At 40.8% G+C, this 27,381-nt stretch overlaps 1 protein-coding gene across 9 annotated transcripts in view; it reads right to left on the bottom strand.

Moving 5' to 3' along the window:
- UBP1 (upstream binding protein 1) overlaps positions 1 to 6,699 on the bottom strand; it is a 51,896-nt gene extending 45,197 nt beyond the window's left edge. For 3 of the 9 annotated variants that reach the window (XR_014021029.1, XR_014021030.1, XR_014021031.1), the window contains exon 1: positions 5,762 to 6,652. Coding sequence is in view for 6 of the 9 variants with exons in the window: in XM_081285829.1 (XP_081141955.1) it covers positions 5,762 to 6,141 (380 nt within the window). In the remaining 3 variants the exon portion in view is untranslated. Of the gene's footprint in view, positions 1 to 5,761 lie in introns of all 9 variants that reach the window. The other 6 variants (XM_081285834.1, XM_081285832.1, XM_081285833.1 and 3 more) reach the window with 5 other exon arrangements.
- Between the last annotated feature and the right edge of the window lie 20,682 nt (positions 6,700 to 27,381).

Raw genomic sequence — 27,381 nt, 5'->3', positions numbered from 1 at the left:
CTTTCATCCACAACACACACACACACACACACACACACACACACACACAACCACTGCAAATCATTGCTAAAATCATAGAGATCCTTTGAGAGCTCAACAACAAGCAGATTTTACCTTTGCTTTAAAGGAAAAAAAAAAATGTTTTGGTTCATTTCTGTGGTCCTGGGGATCAAACCCTGGGCCATAGGCATGCTAGACAAACGCTCTACCACTAAGTTACATCTCCAATCCTGCATACTTAAAAACAACAGTTTTGACCACTATGGAGTGTCAAAATCATATAAGGTAAAAAATGGCAGGATGCAGTGGCATTTGCTGTAATTGCAGCAATTTGGGAGCGTGAGGCAGGAAGATTGCAAGTTCAAGGCAGGCCTCAGGAACTTAGTGAGGCCCTAAGAAACTTAGCAAGACCCTATCTCAAAATTAAAAATAAAAAGGAGTGGTGATGTAGCTCAGTGGTTAAGCACCCTGGGTTCATTACCCAGTACCTCCTCCATCACAAACAAAAAAATGAAGAAACTATTCAGGAGACAAAATCTGAATACAATATGGGATCCTAAACTGGAAAATCAATTAGAAAAAGAAAAGAAAAGAAAAAATTTTGTACTCCAGGTAACAGTACTGCAGCAAGACCAATTTCCTAATTTTGAAAACTGTACACCAGGTATGTAAGTATGATAAGCTGGGTAAAGGGTATATGTGTGAATATTCTATTTCTATAACTTGTAAAAATTATTTCAAAATAAAAACTATTTTTAACTTAAGAAGTTCAACTACCAATACATAAGTGAAAAAAAATAGTTTCATTATAGTTTGTGTCAAGGCAACATTTTCATAATCTCAAAATATCCAGTAAGTTAAAAATTTTAAAAGAAAAAGACATTGCTGAAGTTAAATAGTTTCATATCCATTTACTACATCTGTCCCAAAGCAAGCAAAGTAAATACTGCGGAGCTTCTTTTTAAATTAAATTACAGAACCTACAGGAAAAGAAAGAGAGAGAGAGAGAAAGATAGATGAAGCATCAGCGGCAAAGGCTTACAAACTGACAACTGCCATGTGATGAAACATAAAGTTCATGAGATCCTATCAATAAACTGCCAAGTTTCAAGCAGACCCAGTAGAAGGTTATAAACTACACTCAATCTTTGGAGTCGGAATGACACCTTAATTATAAAAATTTAATACAATAAAGATCTATGGACACCAAGGCAAGATGGCGCACCTATTATCTCAGTGGCTCAGGAGGCTGAGGCAGGAGGATCCTGAGTTCAAAGCCAGCCTCAGCAACTTAGTGAGGCCCTAAGCAACTCAGTGAGACCCTGTCTCTAAATAAAATACAAAATAGGGCTGGGGATGTGGCACAGTGTTTCAGTGTCCCTGAGTTCAATCCCCAGTACCAAAAAGAAAAAAAAAAAAAGATTTATGGACAAACAATGGAATGTATGTAATTTAGCCAAAACAGTTCCTAGTATACATAAAGATAAATTCTTGAATATACTAAGATTTCAATACTTAGCAAATTCTTTCCCGAAGTAATCAAAGTACATTATTAGAACCTGTATTAAGAACAAGGGTTGGGGGGGCTGGAGATGTGGCTCAAGCAGCAGCACGCTCCCCTGGCATGCGTGCGGCCCAGGTTCGATCCTCAGCACCACATACAAACAAAGATGTTGTGTCCGCCAAAAACTAAAAAATAAATATTAAAATTCTCTCTCTCTCTTCTCTCTCTCTCTCTCTTAAAAAAAAAAAAAAAAAAAAAAAAAAGAACAAGGTTTGGGGGCTAGGATTGTGGCTCAGTGGTAGAGCACTCCCCTAGCATCGGCAGGACCCAGGTTCGATCCTCATAAAAATAAAGGCATTGTGTTGTGTCCATCTACACCTAAAAAAATAAAAATAAAAAAAGAACAAGGGTTGGAGCCCCCAGTTTGGAGGTCCATACCTACTATCACAGCAAGATGGGAGGCTGAGGCAGGAGGATTACAAGTTCAAAGCCAGCCTCAGAAACTTAGTGAGGCCCTAAGCAACTTAGTGAGATCCTGCCTCAAAATAAAAAATAAAGGGCTGGGGATGTGGCTCAAACGGTAGCGCGCTCGCCTGGCAAGCGTGCGGCCAGGGTTCGATCCTCAGCACCACATACAAACAAAGATGTTGTGTCCGCCAATAACTAAAAAATAAATATTAAAAAAATCCTCTCTCTCTCTCTCTTTGAAAAAAGAAAAAAAAATCTTTAAAAAAAATAAATAAATAAAAAATAAAAAGGTCTGGCAATGTGGTTTAGTGGTTAAGTGCCCCTGGGTTCAATCCCCCCATACAAAAAAAAAAAAAGGGGTGGGATGGGGTGGGGGGGTTGGCATGCTATGCACAAGCACAAAGGCCAAATCTAGGCAGACTGATTCTGTACACCTCTGAGCTAAGAATGGTTTTAATATTTTTATTAAAAAAAAAAAAAAAAAAGCTGGGTGTGTGGTGGCACATGCCTGTAATCCCAGTAACTCAGGAGGCTGAGGCAAGAGGATTCCAAGTTTAAGGCCAGCCCAGGCAACTCAGCATGACCCTATCTCAAAATAAAATAAAAGGGTTGCTTAGTGATAGAGCTACTGTGTCCAAGCCCCAGTACCCATCCCACCCCCCTCCAAAAGCAAATCAGTTCAATATTGAACCTAAATTCTGAAAACTAACATGCTACATATTATAAACTTCATGTGAATAATTAGATATAAAGAAATTTGCCAGGTGGTCTAAAAGATCCTCTTGGAAAGTTGTAATGAATTTTGTTTTTTAAAAGTCATTTGGTTATCTGCTTTCTAATCCACAAAACACACATGATCCAGACTTCAAGTTACAATGGGTTTCAGCATCCATTCAGTGAGGGGCCAGTCAGCCTTCATCTAAGATGGTAATGCCACTGATTGGGCCCTGAGACCAATCACTTAATCATCTATAAGCACTGTCCAAGCATTTATTAAACTGATAAGTACAGATAGTACCCTTGATCATATAGCCAAAAGGCTGAGAAGAGATCATTGTCCATAGATTGGTTTAGAAGGTTTGTCAAGTTTCCTTATCCATCTCTCGAACCTTGATACTATAACCAAGATTTTAAATAACAGTTATGATCTACTTCATTTCAAATAAAACTTACAGCAGCTCATATTTCACATATAAGTGTGTTCACAGAACATACAAAAATGAAAACAAGACACCCCCAACACACACACCCCAAACAGGGAAAGAAGCAAAGGTGTTACCAGAAATCACCTTTGATTTACCCAGCCTACATCGTTCAACACTAATACATATTCTGAAGTCGCACCATTGGGAGAAACCATTTCTTTTATTTTTCCCAAAAGCTGAGGAAACTTGGAAGTCTTAAGAAACACCTCATTTTAAGTCATCCAAAAAAGCAAAGACAGAATACTTCACTTTAAAAGAAAAATGAAAAACTGCCTACAGAGTAAGTTTTTATCAAGAAACTATTTTGCCAATAGATTCCTGATGTTTACTTCTTGAACTTAAGAGAGAACAAATGGAAGAGGAAAAATGAACTTTACTTCCTATTTGGTATTAGAGGAAGAGACTAAATGTTCAAGGAGAGAATGAGAATTCGGCTATGGGCAGTTCCCAGAGCTGGGCACCAGGACTAGGTTTAGAAAGCCAAAGTATAATTAAAGAAAGCCTGCAGCACCGAAAGCCTTCCTTAAGATTTTTTCCTTGTCAAGTCAATTTTGGAATTTCCTTTTTGAGAATTTCAAGTAAAAGGCCTTGAATTGGATTTCCCAAACCCAAATAATGTTAAAAAATAAATAAATAAATAAGCTCCTCAAAAATGGTGTTCACCTTCCAAGTCACTTGAAAATTTAGATTAAATGACAAAACCAAAAACATTCCAGTGAAAAAGTTTTCCAACAAGGAGTGTCATAAATGACAGAATTACAAAGATGACAAGCATTACTTAAAAACAAGGTCAAGTAAAGGCTGATTATCAGCAAGATTTTACTTCCTTTCCATAGAGAAGAAAAAACTATACAAAGAAGTTAATTATATTAAGTTGGCTGATTCACCAAAACAAAGTTGGTTCATCTAAGACCCTAGAAAACAAAACCCTCAAAATAACCTTTAGTAAGTCAACTTTTCAGCAGCAAACTTTCATCTTACTGTAACTGAGATGCAACTAAAAAGAGAAACATACTGAACTTGTTTCATGTGCCCCCTTTGCCTTGACTTCAAGTTCAGGGTTTCAGGTGGAGTCAAGAAGCAGTTTGGTACTGGTATTTCGACTTGGAAGGCACTAATTCTAGTACTCCCTTTTGGGGTGATCCCATGACTTTCAGTAGCTCAATTTCCTCAACACCTGAAACAGTTCAAAAAAATAAGCCATCTCATCTAGAGTTCTCAAGTTACACAACTGAGGGGCTGAGATTGTGGCTCAGGAGTAGAGCACTCCCCTAGCATGGGCGGGACCCAGGTTCGATCCTTAGCACCACATAAAAATAAAGGCATTGTGTTGTGTCCATCTACACCTAAATAATTAAATAAATATTAAAAAAAAAAAAAAAGCTACTGCAGGGAGATGAGGTGCCAAGTTCAGAGAGAGAAGCAAAGACCAAACCAGGACCAGAGAGTGGTGACCACTCAGTTTAATATGCTTTCCACCACTTGCTTCCACACTCCAAAAATTCTTCACCTTTTTCAGTGTTCTTTATAGATGAAAGTCTGTCTTTAAGATTTAAAAGGCAAATTACTTCAAGGATAAGCCCCCACTATTCTAAGATAGCTAACCCAGAATTCTTTCTTCCTCGGGACTTTTGTGCTCCCTGTCCACTTGAGCTGCAGTGAGATGTATAAAAGCTGAAACAGTATAGCTATTCAAACGCATCAGCTGTTTCTCTAAAGAACAGACAACTACACTTAATTCACGTTAATTATAAGCTGCTAAACCACTGATTACACTTTTGAGTGAATTTTATGATACATAAATTATTTCAATAAATCCTCTAAAACAGCTCCCAAATTAATAAAATATATATATATATACTTCAGAATAAAGGGCAGAGACTAAGTTCATATCTATTTCAATATCTCAAAAGTAAACAAAATGAATGACTACTGGTACAAACAGCAGAGACAAAACAAACTATTGTTTGTAATGCAATCACAGCATCCCTAAGCTCTCTTCATGTGAAAACAGCTTGAAAGAATCGTCCCCAAAATGAGACACCTCACTTTGAGACAATCAAAAACAACATAACGAAGTCAATGTGCTTTTTCCCTCTACTGTTACTTTTTCACTTATAATTTACCATTATAATACCAAATGATTAAAATTGCAGCCAGAAAAGACTACAATGTAGGACAACAGAGTAGGAACTGATACAAAAACGTTGTAAAGTATTTTCCAACTGTGCTACCTTTATACAGTGTATTCCAGGTTCAAGGGACTTGTAAATCTCTTGTAGAAGGAAAGGAAGCCCCTTCCCCCACCAACCCAAGCCATCTTAACAGCGGGGCGTGTTTTACAACAAAAATGAAGTCCTTAGGAGCGGTTCCCTGGCCAAAGCTTGCGGGGCCTCCCTCCCTCACCTGCCAGGTAGAGAGGCCTGCGGGGCTCCAAGGCCCAGACAGCCACGCGGCAGGACCCCGACCCCGCGGGCAAGGAAGCCCGGGCACAGCCGGACCCAGCCCCGCTTGACAGGGCCCCAGGGTCATGCAGACTTCACCCCAGGAAAGAGGCTTCCGCCCTCCCGCAACGCCCAGGTACCTCATGCTGTAGGCGCCGGCGCCCAGCTCCTGCCCGATGCCCGAGAGGCTGGCGTCGAAGTCGTGCACCAGCCCAGACTCGATCACCTCGTCCATCTTGAGCACCCAGGCCATCTTCCGGCCTCGCCGCCGCCCCGCGCAGCGCGGCCTCCGCGTCCGGGGCGAAGGGGCCCGAGCTCCGCGGGCGCGTCCTGGGGGAGGGCGCGGGTGAAGCCTCCGGCGGCGCGGCGAGTGGTCACCAGCGGCAGCCCGGGAGGCGGCCGAGACGAGAGCGGCCGAGGCCCAGCTGGCAGGGCACAGCGAGCCGGCGAGCAGTTGCAGCGGGAGCGACCGGGCCGCCGGCAGCGCCTCCCTCCCGCGGACACCGGCCCCGCGCCTCATGCCGCCACCACCGCCACCGCCACCCGCCCCCTGCGCCGCTCGCGATGCAGCCGCCGCCGCCCGCCCCGCCCCGGGGCCCCGGGTCGCATCCCCCCGGACTGCGCGGGCGCGGGAGCTCAGCCCGCTCCGACGACCGCGCGGGGGCGAGCCCCAGGCACGCCCGTCACCCGCTCCCGGACCTCGACCCCCGGCCCTGGGCCGGCCCACCCGCCCAGGTTCTAGCGCCCCTTCGCCCCGGCCAACCCCGCCGACGCCGCTCCGCCGGCCCGGACGCTGGCTTCGGTAGGGATCCGGCTCGGGCTCACTCGCCGCTTCCGCCTCCTCCGGCCCCGCCCTAACCCCGCCCCCGTGTTCGCTCCCAGCCCAGGCCCGCCCCGCACGGCCACACGCTTCGGCCACTCCCCGCGCCTCGCGGCTGAGGAACTGCCTGGGCCGAGCAGCGCGACCCCGCCCACGCGGCGGGGTCGCGGTTACTACAGCCTAGACCCCTCCGGGTGCAGCAGCCCAGGAAGAGGCGGTACCAGAAAAAGGTTCCCGTTCCCGCCCCATCCAGAGAGCGAGATGATTGATAGGCGAACTGGGCATTAACAAGTGCCTAAACAACGCTCCCATAAGTCTCTGCGCCGAGCTGAATAACCAATCAAAATGTTTTTCCGCCTCGGCGGTCTGGAGGACTAAATTTTCTGCTAAATAAAGAGTTCATTGGACCGCACAGGAGGAAGCTTTTCGAGGCGCTACTTCCGGAACTTCTCAGCTCCTCTTGGAATATTTCCCGGTAGTCTCTGCTTTTACTCTCTTTACCGAGGGAGAGAACGATTAAAGTCACATATGGAAAATGGGAGACTTGGTGTGCAGAAAATCTTGATTCGCATTAGACTGAGCCAAACAACCCTCCCGAAAATGCTCGGGGAAGTCTTCTCCACCAGCTGTATTGCTACAAGCAGGAAGAGAGCCTTAGTTACACTAGGGTTTTGGCCGTAGTAACCGCAGGCATTTTGTGTTGACCCTAGAGCACCGGAGCATTAGGAAGCGCCACCGTAACCTCTCCGCTCCTCAGAAGTCCCTGAAGATCTCCTTGTGTGCTCAACCTAGGCACTCGCCACCCGGACTGAAGCATGGAAATTTCTTTCCCAAGGGACTAAAGAGGGAATAGGCAGAGGCTGGTTTTACAAAAATTGCATGCAGATGAGAGCTCAATACCTACCCAAAAGCACAAGGCCTGGATCGCGCCCATTTTCTCCAAATAAGGCCCAGATGCCAGAGTTAGCCCTCTGCCCCAATTCGCCAGTTCAAGTGCGAAAACAGTTTGACTAAATTTCAGCCTAATAAAACTTGCTTTCGGCCAGAAAAAAAAAAAAAAAAAATTCTTGCAGAAATGTTTTTTTCTTTTTACAAAACATTTTTCTAATTATTCCATTTTGCTACAACTTCTGAAATAGATACAAGTTAATGTCTTAACAGATGAGGAAACTCAGGTGCAAACAAATGAAATGATCTGCCCAAGGTTGCACAGGCCAGATTTTTTAACTAATCCAGATTTCTGGATTCCAGGCCAAATCATAGGCCATGATTTCAGAAAATTCCGTTTACCTATTACAAATTTGCACAACCAATCAGGCAGTCAGTGGAAACACTGTTGGACTGTCTAATCAGGGTCTCAATTATGACTACATTACATGAACAAATTAAATGATGTTGCCTCACTTCCATAACCTACTCCATAACAAGATTAGCCAGATCTATTATTATTAATTGTTAGAAACTATGGAGAAGTAGGATGGGGAATGTTCCTACTCTGATTCTTGTGATGAGTATAATAGTGTAAACTACAATCAATTTTTAAAATCAGCCTGTACCCTATGAAAGTACCCAAGCACACATTTAGAAGTAGGGCCTCATAAATCTAAGAAAGTACCAATAATCTCTACTCAAGAGGTTGGAAAAATAACACAGACTATTGATTCCAACTTCAGAGCTATCTCAGTAGCTGAGGGGAAAAAAAAGAAAAAAGAAATTGATAGCTATTGAGAAGCTAATGGGAAACAAAATATAAAAGACTCCTGAAGTGATCAAAAGTGGTTGGGAGCTGGGGTTGTACCTCAGTAGTAGAGCACTTGCCTAGCAGGCGCGAGGCTCTGGGTTGGATCCTCAGCACCACATAAAAATAAATAAATAAAGGTATTGTATCCATCTACAACTAAAAATTAAAAAAAAAAAAAAGTTGTTGGATCTCGGGCTGAGGATGTGGCTCAGTGGTTAAGTGCCCCTAGGTTCAATCCCCAGTACCAAAAAAAAAAAAAAAAAAAAAAAAAGAAAAGAAAAGAAAGGAAAAAAGTGGTTAGATCTTAGCTGGGTATGGTGGCTCACGCCTGTAATCCCAGCAACTCCAGAGACTGAGGCAGGAGGACCATAAATTCAAGGCCAGCCTCAGCAAAAGTGAGGCACTAAGCAACTCAGTGAGACCCTGTCTCTAAGTAAAATACAAAATAGGGCTGGAGATGTGGCTCAGTGGCTGAGTGCCCCTGAGTTCAATCCTTGGTAACCCCTACCACTCCCTCATACCAACCCAACACCTAACTGCCTGAATTAGGACCCACCATGCTCTGATTCCTGAGCCCCCCCCCCATAAAGTCCCAGAACTCAAGTCCCTTTTGCCTCTCTCTTGTATAGAGAGATGGCCTTTATTTGTCAGCTTTGACAAATAAAACTCTTGTGAGTATTTCTGCCTGGTCTCCATCTTTCATTTCTTGCTCGCTCATCTCCCAGTTTCTCGATTTCCTTTTAATAACAACTAAATTTAACGATAAAACTGGTACAGATTTGACACTACTGAAAACATAATAAGAAAAATCAGAAGCTCTGTTAGAAGGAAATATCCAAAATAAGCCATGGAGATGGAGCTGGGGGTGTAACTCAGTGGTAGAGCACTTGCCTAACACAAGTTAAGTTCTGGGTTTAAACCCCAGTGCCACATTTAAAAAAAGAAAGAAAGAGGGCTGGGGCTGTGGCTCAAGCGGTAGCGCGCTCGCCTGGCATGCGTGTGGCCCGGGTTCGATCCTCAGCACCACATACCAACAAAGATGTTGTGTCCACCGAGAACTAAAAAATAAATATTAAAAATTCTCTCTCTCTCTCTCTCTCACTCTCTCTTTAAAAAAAAAAAGAAAGAAACATGGAGAGACAAAGAAATGGAAAATACAGATAAGTAAGAGATATTAAAGTACTTTTATTAGAGCCCCAGAAGGAGAAAAGAAACAAGAACATGGCAATATTATTTGAAGAGAACTTCCCAGACTAAAGCAAAAGATCAATCCACTGATTTGTGAAACCCAACTGGGAAGCAGAGAAAGTTAGACCTACACACATTATAGCAAATCTGCAAACAAAGTCTAAGAGATAAAATCTTAAAAGCAATGATTAAAAATAGATAATTTAACCTTCAAATATGCAGACTACAGCTGACTCTTCAATATGAATCTCAGAAGCTAGCATAGGGCTGGGGCGGGGGCTCAGTGGTAGCACACTTGCCTAGTATGTGTGAGGCACTGAATTTGATTCTCAGCCGCACATATAAATAAGTAAAATAAAGATCTAGGGGCTGGGGATGTGGCTCAAGCGGTTGCGCACTCGCCTGGCATGCGTGCGGCCTGGGTTCGATCCTCAGCACCACATACAAACAAAGATGTTGTGTCCGCCGAAAACTAAAAAATAAATATCAAAATATTCTCTCTTTCTCTCAAAAAAAAAAAAAAAGATCTATCAATAACTAAAAAAAAAATTTTTTTTTAAATACTTCCTATTTTTTTTTTGAGAGAATTTTTTTTTAATATTTATTTTTTAGTTCTCGGCGGACACAACATCTTTGTTGGTATGTGGTGCTGAGGATCGAACCCGGGCCGCACGCATGCCAGGCGAGCGCGCTACCGCTTGAGCCACATCTCCAGCCCTAAAAAAAAAAAATTTAAAAGAAGCTAGCATATAGTGGAAAGATGCTTTCAAGGTGCAGAAAGAATAACAGAAAACTTAGAAATTTCCACCAAAAGATAAATATCTTTTAAAATTAAAGATAAAGAGGTAGGGATGTGGCTCAGTGACGGAGCACTTGCCTAGCATGCACAAGGCCCTGGGTTCAATCCCCAGTACCACATACAATAAAAAATATAAATATATAAATTCAGGACTGGGTTTGTGGCTCAGTGGTAGAGTGCTTGCCTAGCATGCATGAGGCACTGGGTTCAATCCCCAGCACCATATAAAAATAAACCAAAAAAAAAAAAAAGGTATCGTGTCCACCTACAACTTAAAAATACACACACACACACACACACACACACACACACACACATATATATATAAAGTTAAAGATGAAGGGCTAGGAATTGTAGCTCGATAATAGAGTGCTTGCCTAACATATATGAGACCCTGATTTTGATACGATCACTGCAAAAAAAGGATTAAAGATAAATGTGTTTCCAGATGAAGAAAATATGAGCAGACATAGATTAAGGCAAGTGTAAAGGATGGTCTTCAAAAAGAAGGAATATGACACGAATTCCTAGGATTGCAATAAGAAATGAAGAATAAGGTGGTAAATATGTGAATAAACTTAAATAATAAACCTTGATCGCATAAAACAAAAATAATTGGTTTCTCAACATTTAAATATATAAACCATTAGAATACATAGCTCTTCTGGCTCTAATTTGCTGTGGAACAAATCACCCCGGGTAACACAGGTACACCATTGTTTTGTCTCATGGTTCTATGGTTTCATTGGGCTTAGCTTGGAGATTGTCACTCAGGCCTCCCATGTAGGTGCAGTCATGAGGCTGTGACTAGAGATGTATCAAAGACTCCAGCACTCACAAGACTATTGCTGGATGCTTGCTGTCTACTGGGACCTCAGCTGGGCTGTTGAATGCCTACACATGACCTTTCCTCACAGCATTGTAGCTGAGTACCAAAGGCAAGCATATCAAAAGACAGAAAGTGGTCACTGCAAGTTCTTAAGGCATAGGATCAGAAACTGGCAAAGAATCTTTATTCTATACTTGTATTCTATTAGTTAAGCATTCACAGAATCAGATTGATGAGAAGAGTCAAAATCCACTTGCCGGCCACAAAGGTTTTCCATTCTTACCACATGTAAGATACGCATTATCCCCTCCTCCAGAGCCATTCAAATTTCTCATTCCATAATAGCATCAAGCACAAGCTAGGGCCCAGAATTTGTAAGATCCTAGAGCAGGGGAGACTCTTTAACTCCTTGAATGATTCCTCTCCATGTGAAGATCTGTGAATTAAAAAGTCAAGAGACCTGCGTCAATCACCACCATATACATCGCATGCAATGGGGGAAAGGCAGAGAAAATTTCTATTGATATTTCCTTTCAAAGAATGGTGTTAAACAAAACTCTAGAGACTGAGGTTCCTCCAAAATACATTGGTTTAGCTTCTAGATGTTAGACAGAAAAGGACCAGGTCCTTGGACAAATTCTATAGCTACCAGCAGCAAGATAAGAAGGAAGTTGAAAATATGTCTGCCAGACCTAAAAGCCAAGAGCATTTTTATAACAAAAATTGGGGGAAAGGAAAGCATAAATTATTTACCATTGGTCTGCATTGATTATAGATAAGAGGGGCAGGATAATAATGCAAAGACATTTGGGGGATAGAAGGACAGTCCTTGAGGAGAAGTACTTGCTACTCCTGGATTGGCTGGGATTTACAATCCAGAAAGCTCAACATAAAACAGATGATAGTGGTCAACTGCCTGGGGTTATAAAGCAAGATTTCAACATACAATCAGGAATATGGAATAGTCTTTGGTTGATTTGGCCCACAGCTGTTAAATAATTAACCTCTTCTATGTCTCCTCCCCTCCATCCTCCACACCTTATGGTTAAATTTAAGGCATCTCCGAATTTTTCTTTTCTTTTAATATTTTTTTTTAGTTGGAGACAATATCTTCATTTTTATTCAAAAGTTGTACCAACACATATTCTTGAAATAAGACCTTTTCTAATTTATGTGGTGCTGAGGATCAAACCCAGGGCCTCACGCGTGCTATGCAAGCACTCTACCACTGAGCCACAGCCCAGAATTTTTCTTTTATCAGAGGAAAGATGGAAGGCATTTGTCAGTTGAAAGTCCATAGAAATTCTGAAATTCAGTTGAGTAGATGTTGGTAGTTCTTTGATTAGGACTCTCTTATTTTCTGGAATTCTCTATTTCTTATTTCTACCCACTGGACTTTTGATTCCACCCTCTGAATTATCCTTCCAGTTCCATAAAAAGTAGCACAGGTTTACAGGTGAATAGTTTTCTCAGCTGTTTCCTATATCTGAAGTCCTCTTTTCATTTTCTGTTGTCTGTCCCTTTGAGTCCAAGCTGATACAATTTGTTTTTTAACATTGTGGGGATTTTGTGACTTCACTGTTAATTATTCCAATAGACAAAAGTTGTACCAACACATATTCTTGAAATAAGACCTTTTCTAATTTTGGATCCATGAAGATAATGCCTGAAGATTTTTAGAAGCCTGCTGGGCACAGTGATGTACCCCTGTAATCTCAGCAACTTGGGAGGCTGAGGCTGTAAGGATCACAAGTTCAAGGTGAGGGGCTGAGGTTGTGGCTCAGCGGTAGAGCGCTCGCCTAGCATGCGCAGGGCCCTGGGTTCGATCCTCAGCACCACATAAAACTAAATGTTTGGAATAAATGTATTGTGTTCAACTACAACTAAAAAAAAGATTAAAATAAATTAAAAAAAAAAACAAGTTCAAGGTGAGACTCGGCATCTTAGGGAGACCCTCAGTAACTTAAAATAATAAAATGAAAAGGGCTGGGGGATGTAGCTTAATGGTAAATATATGAGGCACATGCCTAAAGTCTCTAGAAGCTCTCTTGTTCATTTTCCAGGGTCACTGAAGTACCAATTTCTGAGGTCTTAACAAATGATTTTATAGTTCTACCCTTGATTGAATCTCTTCTGGGAATTTTTGTTTGTTTGATTTTTGAGACAGGGACTCATCATGTTATCCATGTGGGTCCCAGACTCCATGGCTCAAGTGATCCTCCTTGCCTCAGCTTTCCAAGCAGCTTGTACTACAGGCACATGCTACTGTTCCCATTTAGAAACCTTCTTCTTCTTTTTTTTTTTTTTTTGGTACCGGGGATGAAACCCAGGGGTGTTTAACCGCTGAGCCACATCCCCAGCCCTTTATTAATTTTTTATTTTGAGACAGTGCCGCAGTCTTGGCTGGGCACAGAATCACGAGCCACCACACAGCTTTGTAGATTCAAACAGCAATTCTTTATTCCCGAACTCACACCGGCCTCCACACACGTTCTGGGGCAATCCCAGTTCTGCTGCCACCCAATTCACCTCCTCCACGAGGCTTTCTTCCCAAAATGCTCTCTGAATCTCACGAGAACTCAATGGGAGCTCAGGCAGCAGGAACGCCCTAATTCCAGCAGCAATAATCCTCAACATCGAACTTCCCTAAAATCCAAGGTCTTAAACTGGGAACGCCCTTAACCCAAGGACCGGGATACTTCCTCAAACCTGATCAGCTCTAAACCCGGATCCGCCTTGGTCTTTGAGCAAGGTCACCTTACATGCAATGTCAACAGCGAAATCATTAACATGGGGTACGCTAGCAAGGAAATTTTGATGCGTCATTTCTACTTGGTAATGGCCCTCAGCAAGACAGGATCTCACTAATTTGCTTAGGGCCTTGCTAAGTTGCAGAGGCTGCTTTGAACTTGCCATCCTCCTGCCTCAGCCTCCTGAGCTGCTGAGATTACAGGCATGCACCACCACGCCTGGCTAGAAGCCATTTTTGAATTTGAAAATTTCTTTTCATCTGGAGAGGGAATGAGAAACAATTTATCAATCATTTATCAAAACCCTCAAGAAATTCTTGCTCCTTTATATTTCCTCTAACTTTTTCTTAAAAACTGAAGTGTTCCTTTTTTTTTTTTTTTCTTTTCATCTCATTCCTCTTCTTACCAGAGTTTTAGACCAGAGGCTGACTCTGAGATTCTCTGCAAATCAGGCCTGGTCACTCCCTCCAAAAATCCAAACAAAAAGTAATGGGGAAAAGGAGGAAAGGAACTTCAATTAGTATAGCTACACTAGGGGACCAGCATTTCCAGCCCTGTCTTCAGGGGTAGTGATGTGAGCTCCCGGATTATAGACAAAGAGGATGAAGTATGCTGTCAAGTGGTCTTGGTCAAACTGTGGGTTGGTCATTATCTTAGGATTGATCAGGCAGTGTCAGGTAGAAGCAGGGGATCAGCTGCAATAAGAAAGTTAGGGTTTCCCAGGTGGAGGAGGGTAGTTTCAGCTCCTTGCAAGATGTTTATCATCAACCCAGTTGTTTCTAGAATCCAAAGTGGCTGACTCAGAGCAAAGGAGATGGATGCAGAATGTAGTGAGAGATACTGTTTTTTTTTTTTTTTTTTTGTTTTGTTTTGTTTTTTTTTTTTTTTTTTGCTTGCAGTCCCAAGAGTCAGTGCTGGGCTGGGTTGTTGCTCAGTGGTAAGCACTTGCCTAGCATGTTTGAGGCACTGGGTTTGATTCCCAGAACCACATAAAAAAATTTAAAAAGTTATTTTGAAAAAAAGAGTCAATGCGTATAGCAAATCAGCCTCGAAATCCTTTGAATCATGGAAAGTAGGAAGAAGCCAGATGGTACTTTGAAAATTCTTCTTAACCAGATCATTGACTTCATTAGTTCAATTTCTTTTTTTCCACATTATCCAAGGCAGCTGTGCTGCCAAACTTGCTACACCTACATAATAAGGACTATCTTTCCTCCAACTTCCAATAACATTTTCCTTATTTTCTTTAAATCCCAAACTGAAAACTCCCATAATCTCCTCTGGGATTCCATTAATATTCTCCTCAATGCTTTTTAGGTCTTTAGGACCATTTTCTTTGAGGATTTTCCAGCTTCCACTGCCTGGTTCCAAAGCCAGACCCACAGGCTTTATATTTCTGTTTTAGCAACATCTGGACTCCAGGTACCAAAACCTGTTGCTATAGTTTACTGTCACTTACAATTATGTAATAGATGACTCGAAAGCTTAGCAGCTTAGAACGATAATGTTACTGTTACTGTTCTTGGTTGTAGGGATTGACTGCAGTCTCCTAAGAAAATCTCACCCAGGGTTCCTTAGGCAATTAAAGTTGCATTTGGGCGGTAGTTGGGACTGCAGTCATCTCAAAGGCTTCTACACTCACGTGCCTGAAGGTGGATGCAAGCTGTCAGCTGGAACACTTCAGTGTGGCCTGGAATTCCTGAAAATGTGGCTACTGGGTTCAAAGATCAAACATTTCCAGAGATAGGAAGTAGGAGCTACTTGTTTTTTGTTGGGAGAGGGAGGCGGGGAGGGGCTGGCTGGGCAGAGTTGGGGTGGTACTGGGGATTGGGCCCAGCAGTGTTTTACTACTGAACTACATCCACAACCTTTTTTAAAATTTTGAGACAAGGTTTCTTTAAGTTTTAGGTCTTGCTAAGGTTTAGAGGCTGGCCTTGAACTTGCAGTCCTTCTGCCTTAGCCTCCTGAGTTGCTCAGATTAAAAGTGTGCAGCACTTCCAAAGCTCCTATTTTTCAAAGGTCTGTGCCTAGAAACTGTCAGAACATTACTTCTGCCACATTCCATCGTTCAAGAGTGACCAACCATTAACAACGGAAGGAACACACAAATTCAATCTCTACAAAGAAGAACTATCAAAAAATTGGGGACCCATATTTTTAATTAAAAAAATATATTTTTAGTTGTATATGGACACAATATCTTTATTTTATTTATTTATTTTTATGTGGTGCTGAGGATCGAACCCAGTGCCTCACACATACGAGGCAAGCACTGAATCACAACTCCAGCCCCTTCTTTTATTCTAATTTGTTATATATGACAGCAGAATGCATTACAATTAATATTAGACATATAGAGCACATTTTTTATATATCTTTGGTTGTATACAAAGTATATTCACACCATTCGTGTTTTTATACATGTGTTTAGTGAAATGATGTCCATCTCATTCCATCATCTTTTTTACATCCCTTGCTCCTCCCTTCCTCTCCCTCCCCTTTGCCCTATCTAGAGTTCATCTAATCTTCACATGCTTCCCTCCCAACCCCACTATGAATCAGCCTCCTTATATCAGAGAACACATTTGGCACTTGTTTTGGGGGGGGATTGGCTAATTTCACTTAGCATTATATTCTCCAACTCCATCCATTTACCTGCAAATGTCATGATTTTATTCTCTTATTGCTGAGTAATATTGTGTATAAATACCAAAGTTTCCCTATCCATTGCTATTGTGAATTGTGCTGCAATAAACATTGATGTGGCTGTGTCCCTGTAGTATGCTGTTTTTTAAGTCCTTTGGGTATAAGCTGAGGACTGGGATAGCTGGGTCAAATGGTAGTTCCATTCCAAGGAATCTACATACAGATTTCCAGATTGGCTGCATCAATTTGCAGTCTGGGGCACCATTTTTAAAAACTGCCAGCAGGGGCTGGGGATGTGGCTCAAGCGGTAGGACACTCGCCTGGCATGTGTGTGGCCTGGGTTTGATCCTCAGCACCACATACAAAGATTTTTTTTTTTTTTTAAGAGAGAGTGAGAGAGGGGAGAGAGAGAGAGAGAGAGAGAGAGAGAGAGAGAGAGAGAGAGAGAGGGGGAGGGAGAGAGAGAGAGAGAATTTTTTTAATATTTATTTTTTAGTTCTCAGCGGACACAAGATGTTGGGTCCACTGAAAACTGAGAAATAAATATTAAAAAAAAATTTAAAAAAAGATCTTGTAGAACTCAGCTGTGTATTCATCTGGTCCCGAGGTTTTCTTGGGTAATAGGCTTCGGATGGAATCATTCATTTCATTGATTGAAATTGATCTGTTTAAATTGTATATATCATCCTGATTCAGTTTGGGCAAATCATATGACTCTAGAAATTTGTTGATGCCTTTGATATGTTCTATTTTCTTGGAGTACAAATTTTCGAAATAATTTATAATCATCTTCTGTAGTTCTGTCATGATATTTCCTTTTTCATCACAGATGTTAGTAATTTGAGTTTTCTCTCTCCTTCTCTTCATTCGATTGGCTAAGCGTTTATCAATTTTATTTATTTTTTCAAAGAACGAACTTTTTGTTTTGTCAAGTTTTTCAATTGTTTCTTTTGTTTCAATTTCATTGATTTCAGCTATAATTTTAATTATTTCCTGTCTTCTACTGCTTTTGATGTTGATTTAGTTTTCTTTTCCTAGGGCTTTGAGATGTAATGTTAGGTCATTTATTTGTTGACTTTTTCTTCTTCGAAGGAATGAACTCCTGAAATGAACTTTCCTCTTAGTACTGCCTTCATAGTGTCCCAGAGATTTCCATATGTTGTATTAGTGTTCTCATTTATCTTTAAGAATTTTAATATTTATTTATTTATTTATTTTTAGTTTTCGGTGGACACAACATCTTTGTTTTTGTATGTGGTGCTGAGGATGAAACCCGGGCTGCACGCATGCCAGGCGAGTGCGCTACCACTTGAGCCACATCCCCAGCCCATATTTTAAGAATTTAAAAAAAATGTTTTTTAGCTTTACATAACACAATATCTTTATTTTGTTTATTTATTTTTATGTGGTGCTGAGGATGGAACCCAGGGTCTCACACATGCGAGGTGAGTGCTCTACTGCTGAGCACAACCCCAGTCCTCTAAGAATCTTTTAATCTCTTCTTTGATGTCTTTGGCAACCCATTGTTCATTCAATAGCATATTATTTAGTCTCCAGGTTTTGGAGTAGCCTTTATTTTTATTTTATCATTGATTTCTAATTTCATTTCATTATGATCTGATAGAATGCAGGGTAGTATCTCTACTTTTTGTATTTGCTAAGAGTTGCTCTATGGCATAATACATAATGTATTTTAGAGAAGGATCCATGTGCTGCTGAGAAGAAAATGTAATCACTCGTTGATGAATGAAATACTCTATATATGTCAGTTAAGTTTAAGTTATTGAGTGTATTATTGAGTTCTATAATTTCTTTGTTCAGTGTTCATTTGGAAGATCTATCCAGTGGTGAAAGAGCTGTGTTAAAGTCGTCCAGTATTATTGCGCTGTGGTCTATTTGAACTATTGAACTTGAGAAGAGTTTATTTAATGAACGCCGGGCATATATATTTATAATTGTTATGTCTTGTTGATGTATGGCTCCCTTGAACAGTATGAAATGTCCTTCTTTATCCCTTTTGATTAACTTTGGCTTGAAGTCTACTTTATTTGATATGAGGATGGAGATCCCTATTTGTTTCCAAAGTCCTTGTGAGTGGTATGTTTTTTCCCAACCTTTCACCTTCAGTCTTTGGATGTCTTTTCATATAAGATGAGTTTCTTGGAGGCAGCAAATTGTTGTATCTTTTTTAATCCAATCTGCTGATCTATGTCTTTTGATTGGTGAGGTTAGGCCATTAATGTGTAGGATTATTATTGAAACATGATTTGTATTCCTAGCTCCTGCCCACGTCCTGCGCAGGTGATTGAGTTGGAGTTCCCCTGCATGGAGTAAACTGCCTGCAAAATAAAGCTAAGAAAAAGAAGTGATGAAGAAACCACACAACTGGAATTAATTTTGAAAAGCAGGGGAAGGACGGCTCTATGAATTTAGCAACTGAGCTTCCACACTGAGATGAGAGAGAGAGAGAGAGAGCAAGAGAGAGAGAGAGAGAGAGAGAGAGAGAGAGAGAGAGAGAGAGAGAGAGATGGTGTTTCATTTATTTATACAAGAGAGAGAACTTACAGGTTTTCTATAGAATGTCTTCACCAAGCAAGAAGGAAGTGGGCTGTCCAAATCCAATGGGTTATGCCCAATTCCAGAGCTATGAGACCTGTCCCATTGGTAGAGTGAGAGCAAGATCTAATACCTATGTAGTCTACACATGGGAATGCTGGGATTGTTCCCAAGGGGAGACCTGATCCCCCATGCTCAGTGGCGCATCACACTCAGCCATTTTTATTTATTTTTGGTATTTAATTTGACTTGGTTTATCCTTTGATTAGTTTTTCCTTTAGTGTAATACCTCTCTCTGCTGATTTTCATTGTTGTTTTTCATTTCCTCCTCATGGAATATTTTGCCAAGGATGTTCAGTAGTGCAGGCTTACTAGCTGTAAATTCTTTTAACTTTTTTATCGTGGAAGCTTTTTATTTCATCATCAAATCTAAAGCTTAATTTTGCTGGATATAAGATTCTTGGTTGACATCCATTTTCTTTCAGAGCTTAGTATATATTGTTCCAGGACCTTCAAGCTTTCAGGGTCTAGGTTGAAAAATCTGCAGAGATCCTAATTGTTTTTCCCCTATATGTAATCTGATTCCTTTCTCTTGTGGCTTTTAAGATTCATTATAATGTGCCTTAGTGTGAATCTGTTGTGATTGTGTACATTTGACATCCTGTAAGCCTCTTGTATTTGGTTTTCCACTTCATTCATCATGTTTGGAAAAATTTCTGATATTATTTCATTGAATAAATTGTTCAGCCCTTTGGTTTGGAACTTCTATGCCTTCCTCTATCTCAGTAACTCTTAAATTTGGTCTTTTTATGTTATTCCATATTTATTGAATGTTCTGCTCATGGTTTCTTACCATCTTCACTGTGTGATCTACATTCTTTTCAAGATTATATATTTTGTCTTCATTGTCTGAGGTCCTGTCTTCCAAGTGGTCTAATCTGTGGGTGATGCTTCCTATTGAGGCTTTAATTTGGTTTGTTGTTTCTTTCATTTCAAGGATTTCTGTTTAGTTTTTTTTTTCCAGAACCTCTATCTCCTTTTTGAAGTAATCTTTGCTTCCTGTATTAAGTAGCTCTTTATCAAAATGATTTTTTGCTGCTTGTATCTGTTTGCTTATATCATCTTTTAATTCACAGAATGTTTTTTAATATTTATTTTTAGTAGTAGATGGAGATGCTACCTTTATTTTACTTATTTATTTTTTTATTTTAAAAAATTTTGTAGTTGTAGATGGGCAGAATGCCTTTATTTTATTTGTATATGGTTCTAAGAATCAAACCCAGTGCCTCGCACATGCTAGGCAAGCACTCTGTCACTGAGCCACAACCCCAGCCCTAATTCACAGAGCATTTTAATTATGTACATCCTGAACTCTTTCTTTGTAATTTCTTCTGTTGTGCTGGCCATAGATTCCAATAATGTAGTATCTTGATTTGTTTGGGGGCACTTCTCCCCCCCCCTTTTTTTCATGTTCTCCATGTGTCTTCCCTTCTGGTACTGCAGATCCACGGTGCTACCATTTTTACCCTATAGGCTTATAGTGCCACTGCAGGGTTCCAACATCTCTCCTTTGAGGTGAAGAACAAGGTTAACATATCCCAATACAAATAGTGTACAATCTTAAACCAAATAGCTGCTATTAAGATGTTTACAGTTTTGTCACAATATACAGAAATGGTAAGTTCAATTATTATGTACAATATGAACAGTAGGTTTGCAAAATGGTTTACAGTTTCTGATGGTGGACAAAGAACAGGAGGTGAGGTGTAGGATGAAATGTTGAGGGGGTAGGAGGTGAAGGCATAGAGTTATTAGATCTTGGGAAATGTGAAAGAGGAATCTAAAGAAGATGGTTAGTATCAGGTGAAGAGAGAAGAAGTGATTTTGTGGAGACAAGTAACTGGGAAGACAATAGAGCACATAAAACAAACACACATAAATATTAAGAAAAATAAAAAATGTAAAAATAGGAGATAAAAGAATATACAACACAATGGTAATATACTATTCAGACATCCCAGTCCTCAGTAGCCTAATTCATGTACATTATTTGGTTTCACAAATGTTGGGGATGTGAGGGCAGGAGAATAAAGAGGGAGAAAAAGAAAAAAAAGTCTTGAAGGAAGAAACAATGATTGTTTTGGCTGGAGATCAGTGTCTTTCCTGCTTCTCTTCTCATCCAATAGGTGGGGGTGTGTGTTGTCTGCTGGTATTTCCACCCTCAGAATGGTGAAGGTTACCAGAATGGGAAGGTTGGACTTGGGTGCAGGGCACCTGGAAGTGGGGTATGGTACCAGTTGGTTCCCGATGGGAGAGTGCACCCCAAGGATCTCCTTTGGGGCCTGCTCATGTGATGTGGGCACCTGGTGTTATCTCCTTATATTTCCTGTAGACCTCATAGTTCCTGCTCTCCAATTTAGTCTCTAAACTGTATTTCACTCACCCTCTCCCTTTCTACTTCCTAATTGGGAACCTTTCTCTCCAGAGGTCTTGTGGGCTGCGAATCTGTCTTGGAGAGCTGTTTTGTATTGGACAGTCACTGTGCCAGGTTAGCGGCTGCCAGGGAGGAGGGGAGTTGGTGCTTATTGGTACCTGCCCAGCTGGTGTTCTGACCTGGGAGTTGCTGCAATTAAAGATGGTGATGAAGGTGACCCAAGTTGGAGGTGGCTACTTGCAGCAATGGAGTCGGAGGTTGGGGGGTGAAGTCGGGGGTGGCATTGGGCGATGTGTTCAGAGATGCAGCTCTGTGGTATGCAGTATTGTGGCTGTCAGCTGTTTCTGGACCCAGTGTGGGGCTCTGGACCCAGTGTGTCAGTGGGGCTTTCCTGGGCCTTACAATACCTTTTTAAAAAAATTTTTTTTTAGTTGCAGATGGAAACAATAACTTTATTATATTTATTTATTTTTATGTAGTGCTGAGAATCAAACCCAGTGCCTCACACATGCCAGGCAGGTTATCTACCACTGAGCCACAACCCCAACCCTGATAGTTTCAATTTATATAGGCTCAGCAAGATATAACCACACTGCTAGGCTGAGGAACATTTATATTTCAATTTTCCATAGTTATTTGGGTTATTTGATACACATAAAAATAGCTTGTACGTTATTACCAAAAGTCTGCTGGAATTTTGACCAGTCCTACCTTGAATCTATAGATAAGTTTGGGAAAGCTGGCACTTTAATGAGTCCTCTAATTGATTAATGCTGAGAGCCATAGCCCAGTCAGAATGACACACGGCATTTTTGCCAGAATGGAGTGGTTGGGAGGTGATGCCAGCAAGCCATTGAGATGATAATGGTTTTGTTAAGCTGTGTATTCAATTGTAATATTAGACCCCTGCTGTCCGCCTTGGCCTGCTACTTTGGAGTTCTTGAGGGGATTCCCAGAGAGTTCCCATTGGTTGGGGAAGTGCCGGAGGAGGGATTTTCCGGTTGGTAGTTCCTGGAGGAGCCGTGTGGCATTCGGGAGAGTTCCCAGGAGCGTGTGTGGAGTGTGCTGGTGGAGTTCAGAAATAAAGTTTGTTCCTGCTTCAGTGTCTTGTGATTTGCGCCCAGCCAGACTGCGGCAGATTAACATGGAATTAATCAGATCAGATGATTTATTTAGATTTTCTTTCATTTCTCTCATCAATGGCAATTTTCTGTTTATAAGTCTTGCACATATTTTGGTACACTCATTCTTAAACATTTCATGTTTTATACTTCTGTAAATGTATTTTTCTTTCAATTTCCTATTCCTTTGTTGCTAATACATTGACATATGGCTGATTTGTATCTTGGTTTCTGTAAATTGGAAAATTGGGAGCAGCTTAGCTGGATTGTTCTGGTTCAGGGTCTCCCGTGAGTTTATAAAGATGTCACCTGGGGCTGTAATCATCCAAAGGCTTGCCTGGAGCAGGAAGATCCACTTTTAAGCTCACTTATTATGTAACTCTTGACCAGAGATCTCATATCTCAACATATGGAACTACAGGGATGCTTGAGTATCCTCATAACATGGCAACTGGCATCTCCCAGAACAAGCCAACCAAGAGAAGGAAAAGAAGTTGCAGGGCCTTTATGACCTGGTTTCCGCACCATCCTTTTTTCACACACCAACCTTTCCACTTCATTTTTGTTTGACAGAAGCAAGTCTCCTAGTCCAGCCTCCATTCAAGAAGAGGGGAGTTATGGGTTGGGGTTGTAGCTCAGTGATAAAGTGCTTGCCTAGTATGTGAGGGATTGGATTTGATTCCTGGCACTGCATATAAATGAATAACGTAAAAATCCATTGACAACTAAAAAAAAACTAAAAAAAAAAGAGGAAGGGGGGGCTGGGGATGTGGCTCAAGCGGTAGCGCGCTCGCCTCACATGCGTGCGGCCCGGGTTCGATCCTCAGCACCACATACCAACAAAGATGTTGTGTCCGCCGAGAACTAAAAATAAATATTAAAAATTCTCTCTCTCTCTCTCTCTCTCCTCTCTCACTCTCTCTTTAAAAAAAAAAAGAAAAAAAAAAGAGGAAGGGGGATTTAGGCTCTGTCTTTTGAAGGAAGGAGTGTCAAAGAACTTGTGGATGGGCCCTAACTAACACACTTACATTCATCATGACCACCTAATAGTTTTTGAAGGCACTAAACAATACAATTATCCTCCAAAAGAAATTAGAATATAAAAATGAGAAAGGAGAAGATCAAATTGATTACTGTTTATTTATATGTTCGGTTTTTTTGAGGATTCATGTTTTTATACTTTTATTTTATTTGTTTATTTTTCTGTGGTGCTGAGGATCAAACCCAGTGCCTCACATGCACTTTACCACTGAGCTACAGCCCCAGCCCTGTTTATATGTTCTTATACCTTAGAATCAAGTGAAAATTCAATAATATGGTGGTATACAAAATGAATACATGACAAAACAGTAGTTTTTATATAAACAAGCAGGCTTGAAGAAAAGAATCAATTATGACAGTATTTAAAACACTTAGGAGCTAACTTAGTGTGAAATGTAAAGAGATATACCAGGAAAAAATTTAAATGTTCAAAATGAACACAAAAGTACATTGAGGGGCTGGGGTTGTGGCTCAGTGGTAGAGAGCTAGCATGTGCGAGGCACTGGGTTTGATTCTCTGCACCACATACAAATAAATAAATAAAATAAAGGTATTGTGTCCATCTACAACTAATAGAAACTTAAAAAGAAGAGTACATTGAATGTTAAATAATGGCAGTTCTCCTTAAACTGACCATTACAGTCAATGTGATTCCAGTAAAAATACCAATAGAATTTTAAAAATTGGGAAATTTTCTTTTAAAACTACCATGAAAAAGCCAATGGGCAAAAATGGCTAAAAAAAGAAAAAAATTTAAAAGATATTAAAATATTATAAAACCAAAATATTTAAAGAAGCATATATGGATGAATAAATGGATACATCAGCAAAGTGAGACAAAGAAAAAATCCTGGGAACAGATCAATATGAATATGGAAGTTCATTATACAATTGAAAACTGCAATAAAGTTATACAATAAAAACTGTATCTTAGGTTGGGGCTGTGTCCCTCGGTGATAGAGCGCTTGCCTCACATGTGTGAGGCACCGGGTTTGGTCCTCAGCAGCACATAAAAATAAAAATAAGTAAAAAAAATGTGTATATATATATATATATATACATATATATATATATATACATATATATATATATACATATACATATATATATATATATGTGTGTGTGTGTGTGTGTGTGTGTGTGTGTGTTATCTTCTTTAAAAAAATCTCAAAATCAGTAGGGTATTCAACAAATTGTTTGGATATCAACATTTAGCTATCTGGAAACCTCATAGTCCAGTGGCTCAAAGATTCCCCCATTTCCCCCAAATATTTCTTTTTTTTTTGTACCAGGGATTGAACTCAGAGGTACTTAATCACTGAGCCACATCCCCAGCCCTTTATTATTTTTTATTTTGAGACAGGGTCTTACTAAGTTGCTCAGGGCCTAGCTAAGTTGCTGAGGCTGGCTTTGAACCTGTGATCCTCCTGCCTAAGCCTCTGGAGAAGCTAGAATTATAGGCATGAACTGTTGTGCCCAGCCCAAAAAATATCTAAAACAAAAAAATCAAATCAGAAAATGCTAGAAGAAAATATGGGAGAATAATTTTAGAAATTCAGAAGGAAGAAGGCTTTTAAAAAATATGACATCAGGGGCTGGGGTTGTGGCTCAGTGGTAGAGCACTTGCTTAGTGCCGCAGTCTGGCTGGACACAAAATAACCGAGCCACCATGAGGCACTTGTAGGTTCAAACAGGAACTCCTTTATTGCCTGAACTCCACCGGCACTCCACGCGCATTCCCCGGGAACTCTCCCCCTTTCAACAAGGCTCCACGGGAACTCAACGGGAACTCAATGGGAACTCAATGGGAATTCCTTGAGAACTCAAAAGTAGCAGGTGCCCGAGGCAGCAGGAGCCGCCCTATTGCCGAACAGCAGGGGTCTATATACAACTGAATACACAGCCTGTTTCAATCCAGCATCATCCAGTCACAGCAATTATACACAGCTTAACTTAATTATCATCATCTTAATGGCTTGCTGGAGTCACCTCTCAACCACTCCTTCTGGCAAAATGCCATGCACCATCCTGACTCGGCTGTGGCTCTCAACAGCTTAGCATGTATGAGGCACTGGGTTCAATCCCTGGAACCACTTAAAAATAAAAACAAATAAAATAAAAGTATTTTGTCCATCTTCAACAAAAAAAAATTTTAAAAAATATAAAAAAATGTGACAAAGGTATTGTGTCCATCTTCAAACAAAAAAATATTTAAAATATTTAAAAAACTATAAAAAAATGGGCAAGGGTTGTGGCTCAGTGGTGGAGCACTTGCCTAATATGTGTGAGGCTGGGCTCAATCCTCAGCACCACATAAACGTAGATAAATAAATAAAGTTGTCCATCTACAACTAAAAAAATAATACTTCAAATCTAGAAATTTTAAGGAAGCAATTAATACATTTGAATATATAAAACTTTAAGTTTCTTCATAGCAAACATCACAGTATTAGTCCATTTTTTTTATTCTAAGTACGTGTGGCAGGCTAACTCTATAAAGAAAAGAAATATATATAGTTAATAGTTATGGAGGTTCAAGGGCAAGGCACCAGCATCAGCTCTGCCCTGGTCTGGACTTTGTCGTAGAGGGTACCAAGATGGTTGGAGCATGTGGAAGAGGAAGAGATCACGTAGCCAAAATGGAAACTAGACAATGACTTTTATAACAACATGCTGTCTCAAGATCTAATTCAGAGTCCCACAAGAACATCTTGCAAGAACATACCTCTAATGACCTCATCCTGGGCATCATCTCTTAAAAGTTCCACCACCTCCACACGGCCACCCTGAGGACCATGCTTCCAACACAGAAATGCTTCAGGGACAAACCACTTCAAACCACTTTAGGGCAAAATCAAGAGAACAGGAAAAAATAAGATTCTTTGGAACATAGTTGTCAAACAAACATTTCATTTCACCAATACATTAAGAATTCCTATAAAGAGATAACAAAATACAGTGAAAATAGCACTTAAACACTGCAACCCCAAAGAACTTACAAGTTGAGGGCATCTTTTTTTTGGTACCAGGGATTGAACCCAGGGGTGCTTAACAACTGACCCACATCCCCACTCCTTTTTATGTTTTATTTTGAAACAGGGTCTCACTGAGTTGCTCAGGGCCTCAATAAATTGCTGAGGCTGGCTTTGAACTCATGATCCTCCTGCCTCAGCCTCCTGAGCTGCTGGGATTATAAACATGCACCACCGCATGCAGCTAGGGGGCATCTTTTTGCTTTTTTTTTTTTTTTTTTTTGTGTGTGTGTGTGTGTGTGTGTGTGTGTGATACCAGGGATTAAACTCAGGGGCACTCGGCCACTGAACCATATCCCCAGCCCCCAGTATTTTATTTAGAGACAGGGTCTCACTGACTTGCTTATCACCTCAATTTTGCTGAGGCTGGTTTTGCACTCGACATCCTCCCGCCTCAGCCTTCCAGCCACTGGGATTGCAGATGTGTGCCACTGTGCCCGGCTTAGAGGGCATCCTTTTTTTTTTTTTCTTTTTTAAAGAGAGAGAAAGAGAGAGAGAGAGAGAGAGAGAGAGAGAGAGAGAGAGAGAGAGAGAGAGAGAGAGAGGGAGGGAGGGAGGGAGGGAGGGAGGGAGGGAGGAAGAAAGAATTTTTTAATATTTATTTTTAGTTTTCGGCGGACACAACATCTTTGTTTGTATGTGGTGCTGAGAATTGAACCTGGGTGGCACGCATGCCAGGCAAGCGTGCTACCGCTTGAGCCACATCCCCAGCCCCAGGGCATCTTTTAAGATACACCCACACAGAAAATTTCACTGGGAAGAGCAACTAAATTGAGGAGCAGACTCTGGCAGGACAGTCAAAA

This window comes from Spermophilus citellus (assembly GCF_964194105.1).
Source record: "Spermophilus citellus genome assembly, chromosome: 3".
In the NCBI taxonomy this organism is placed as follows: domain Eukaryota; kingdom Metazoa; phylum Chordata; class Mammalia; order Rodentia; family Sciuridae; genus Spermophilus; species Spermophilus citellus.
The sequence above is the reverse complement of the archived record's forward strand: the minus strand, read 5'-3'. Positions and strand labels throughout refer to the sequence as shown.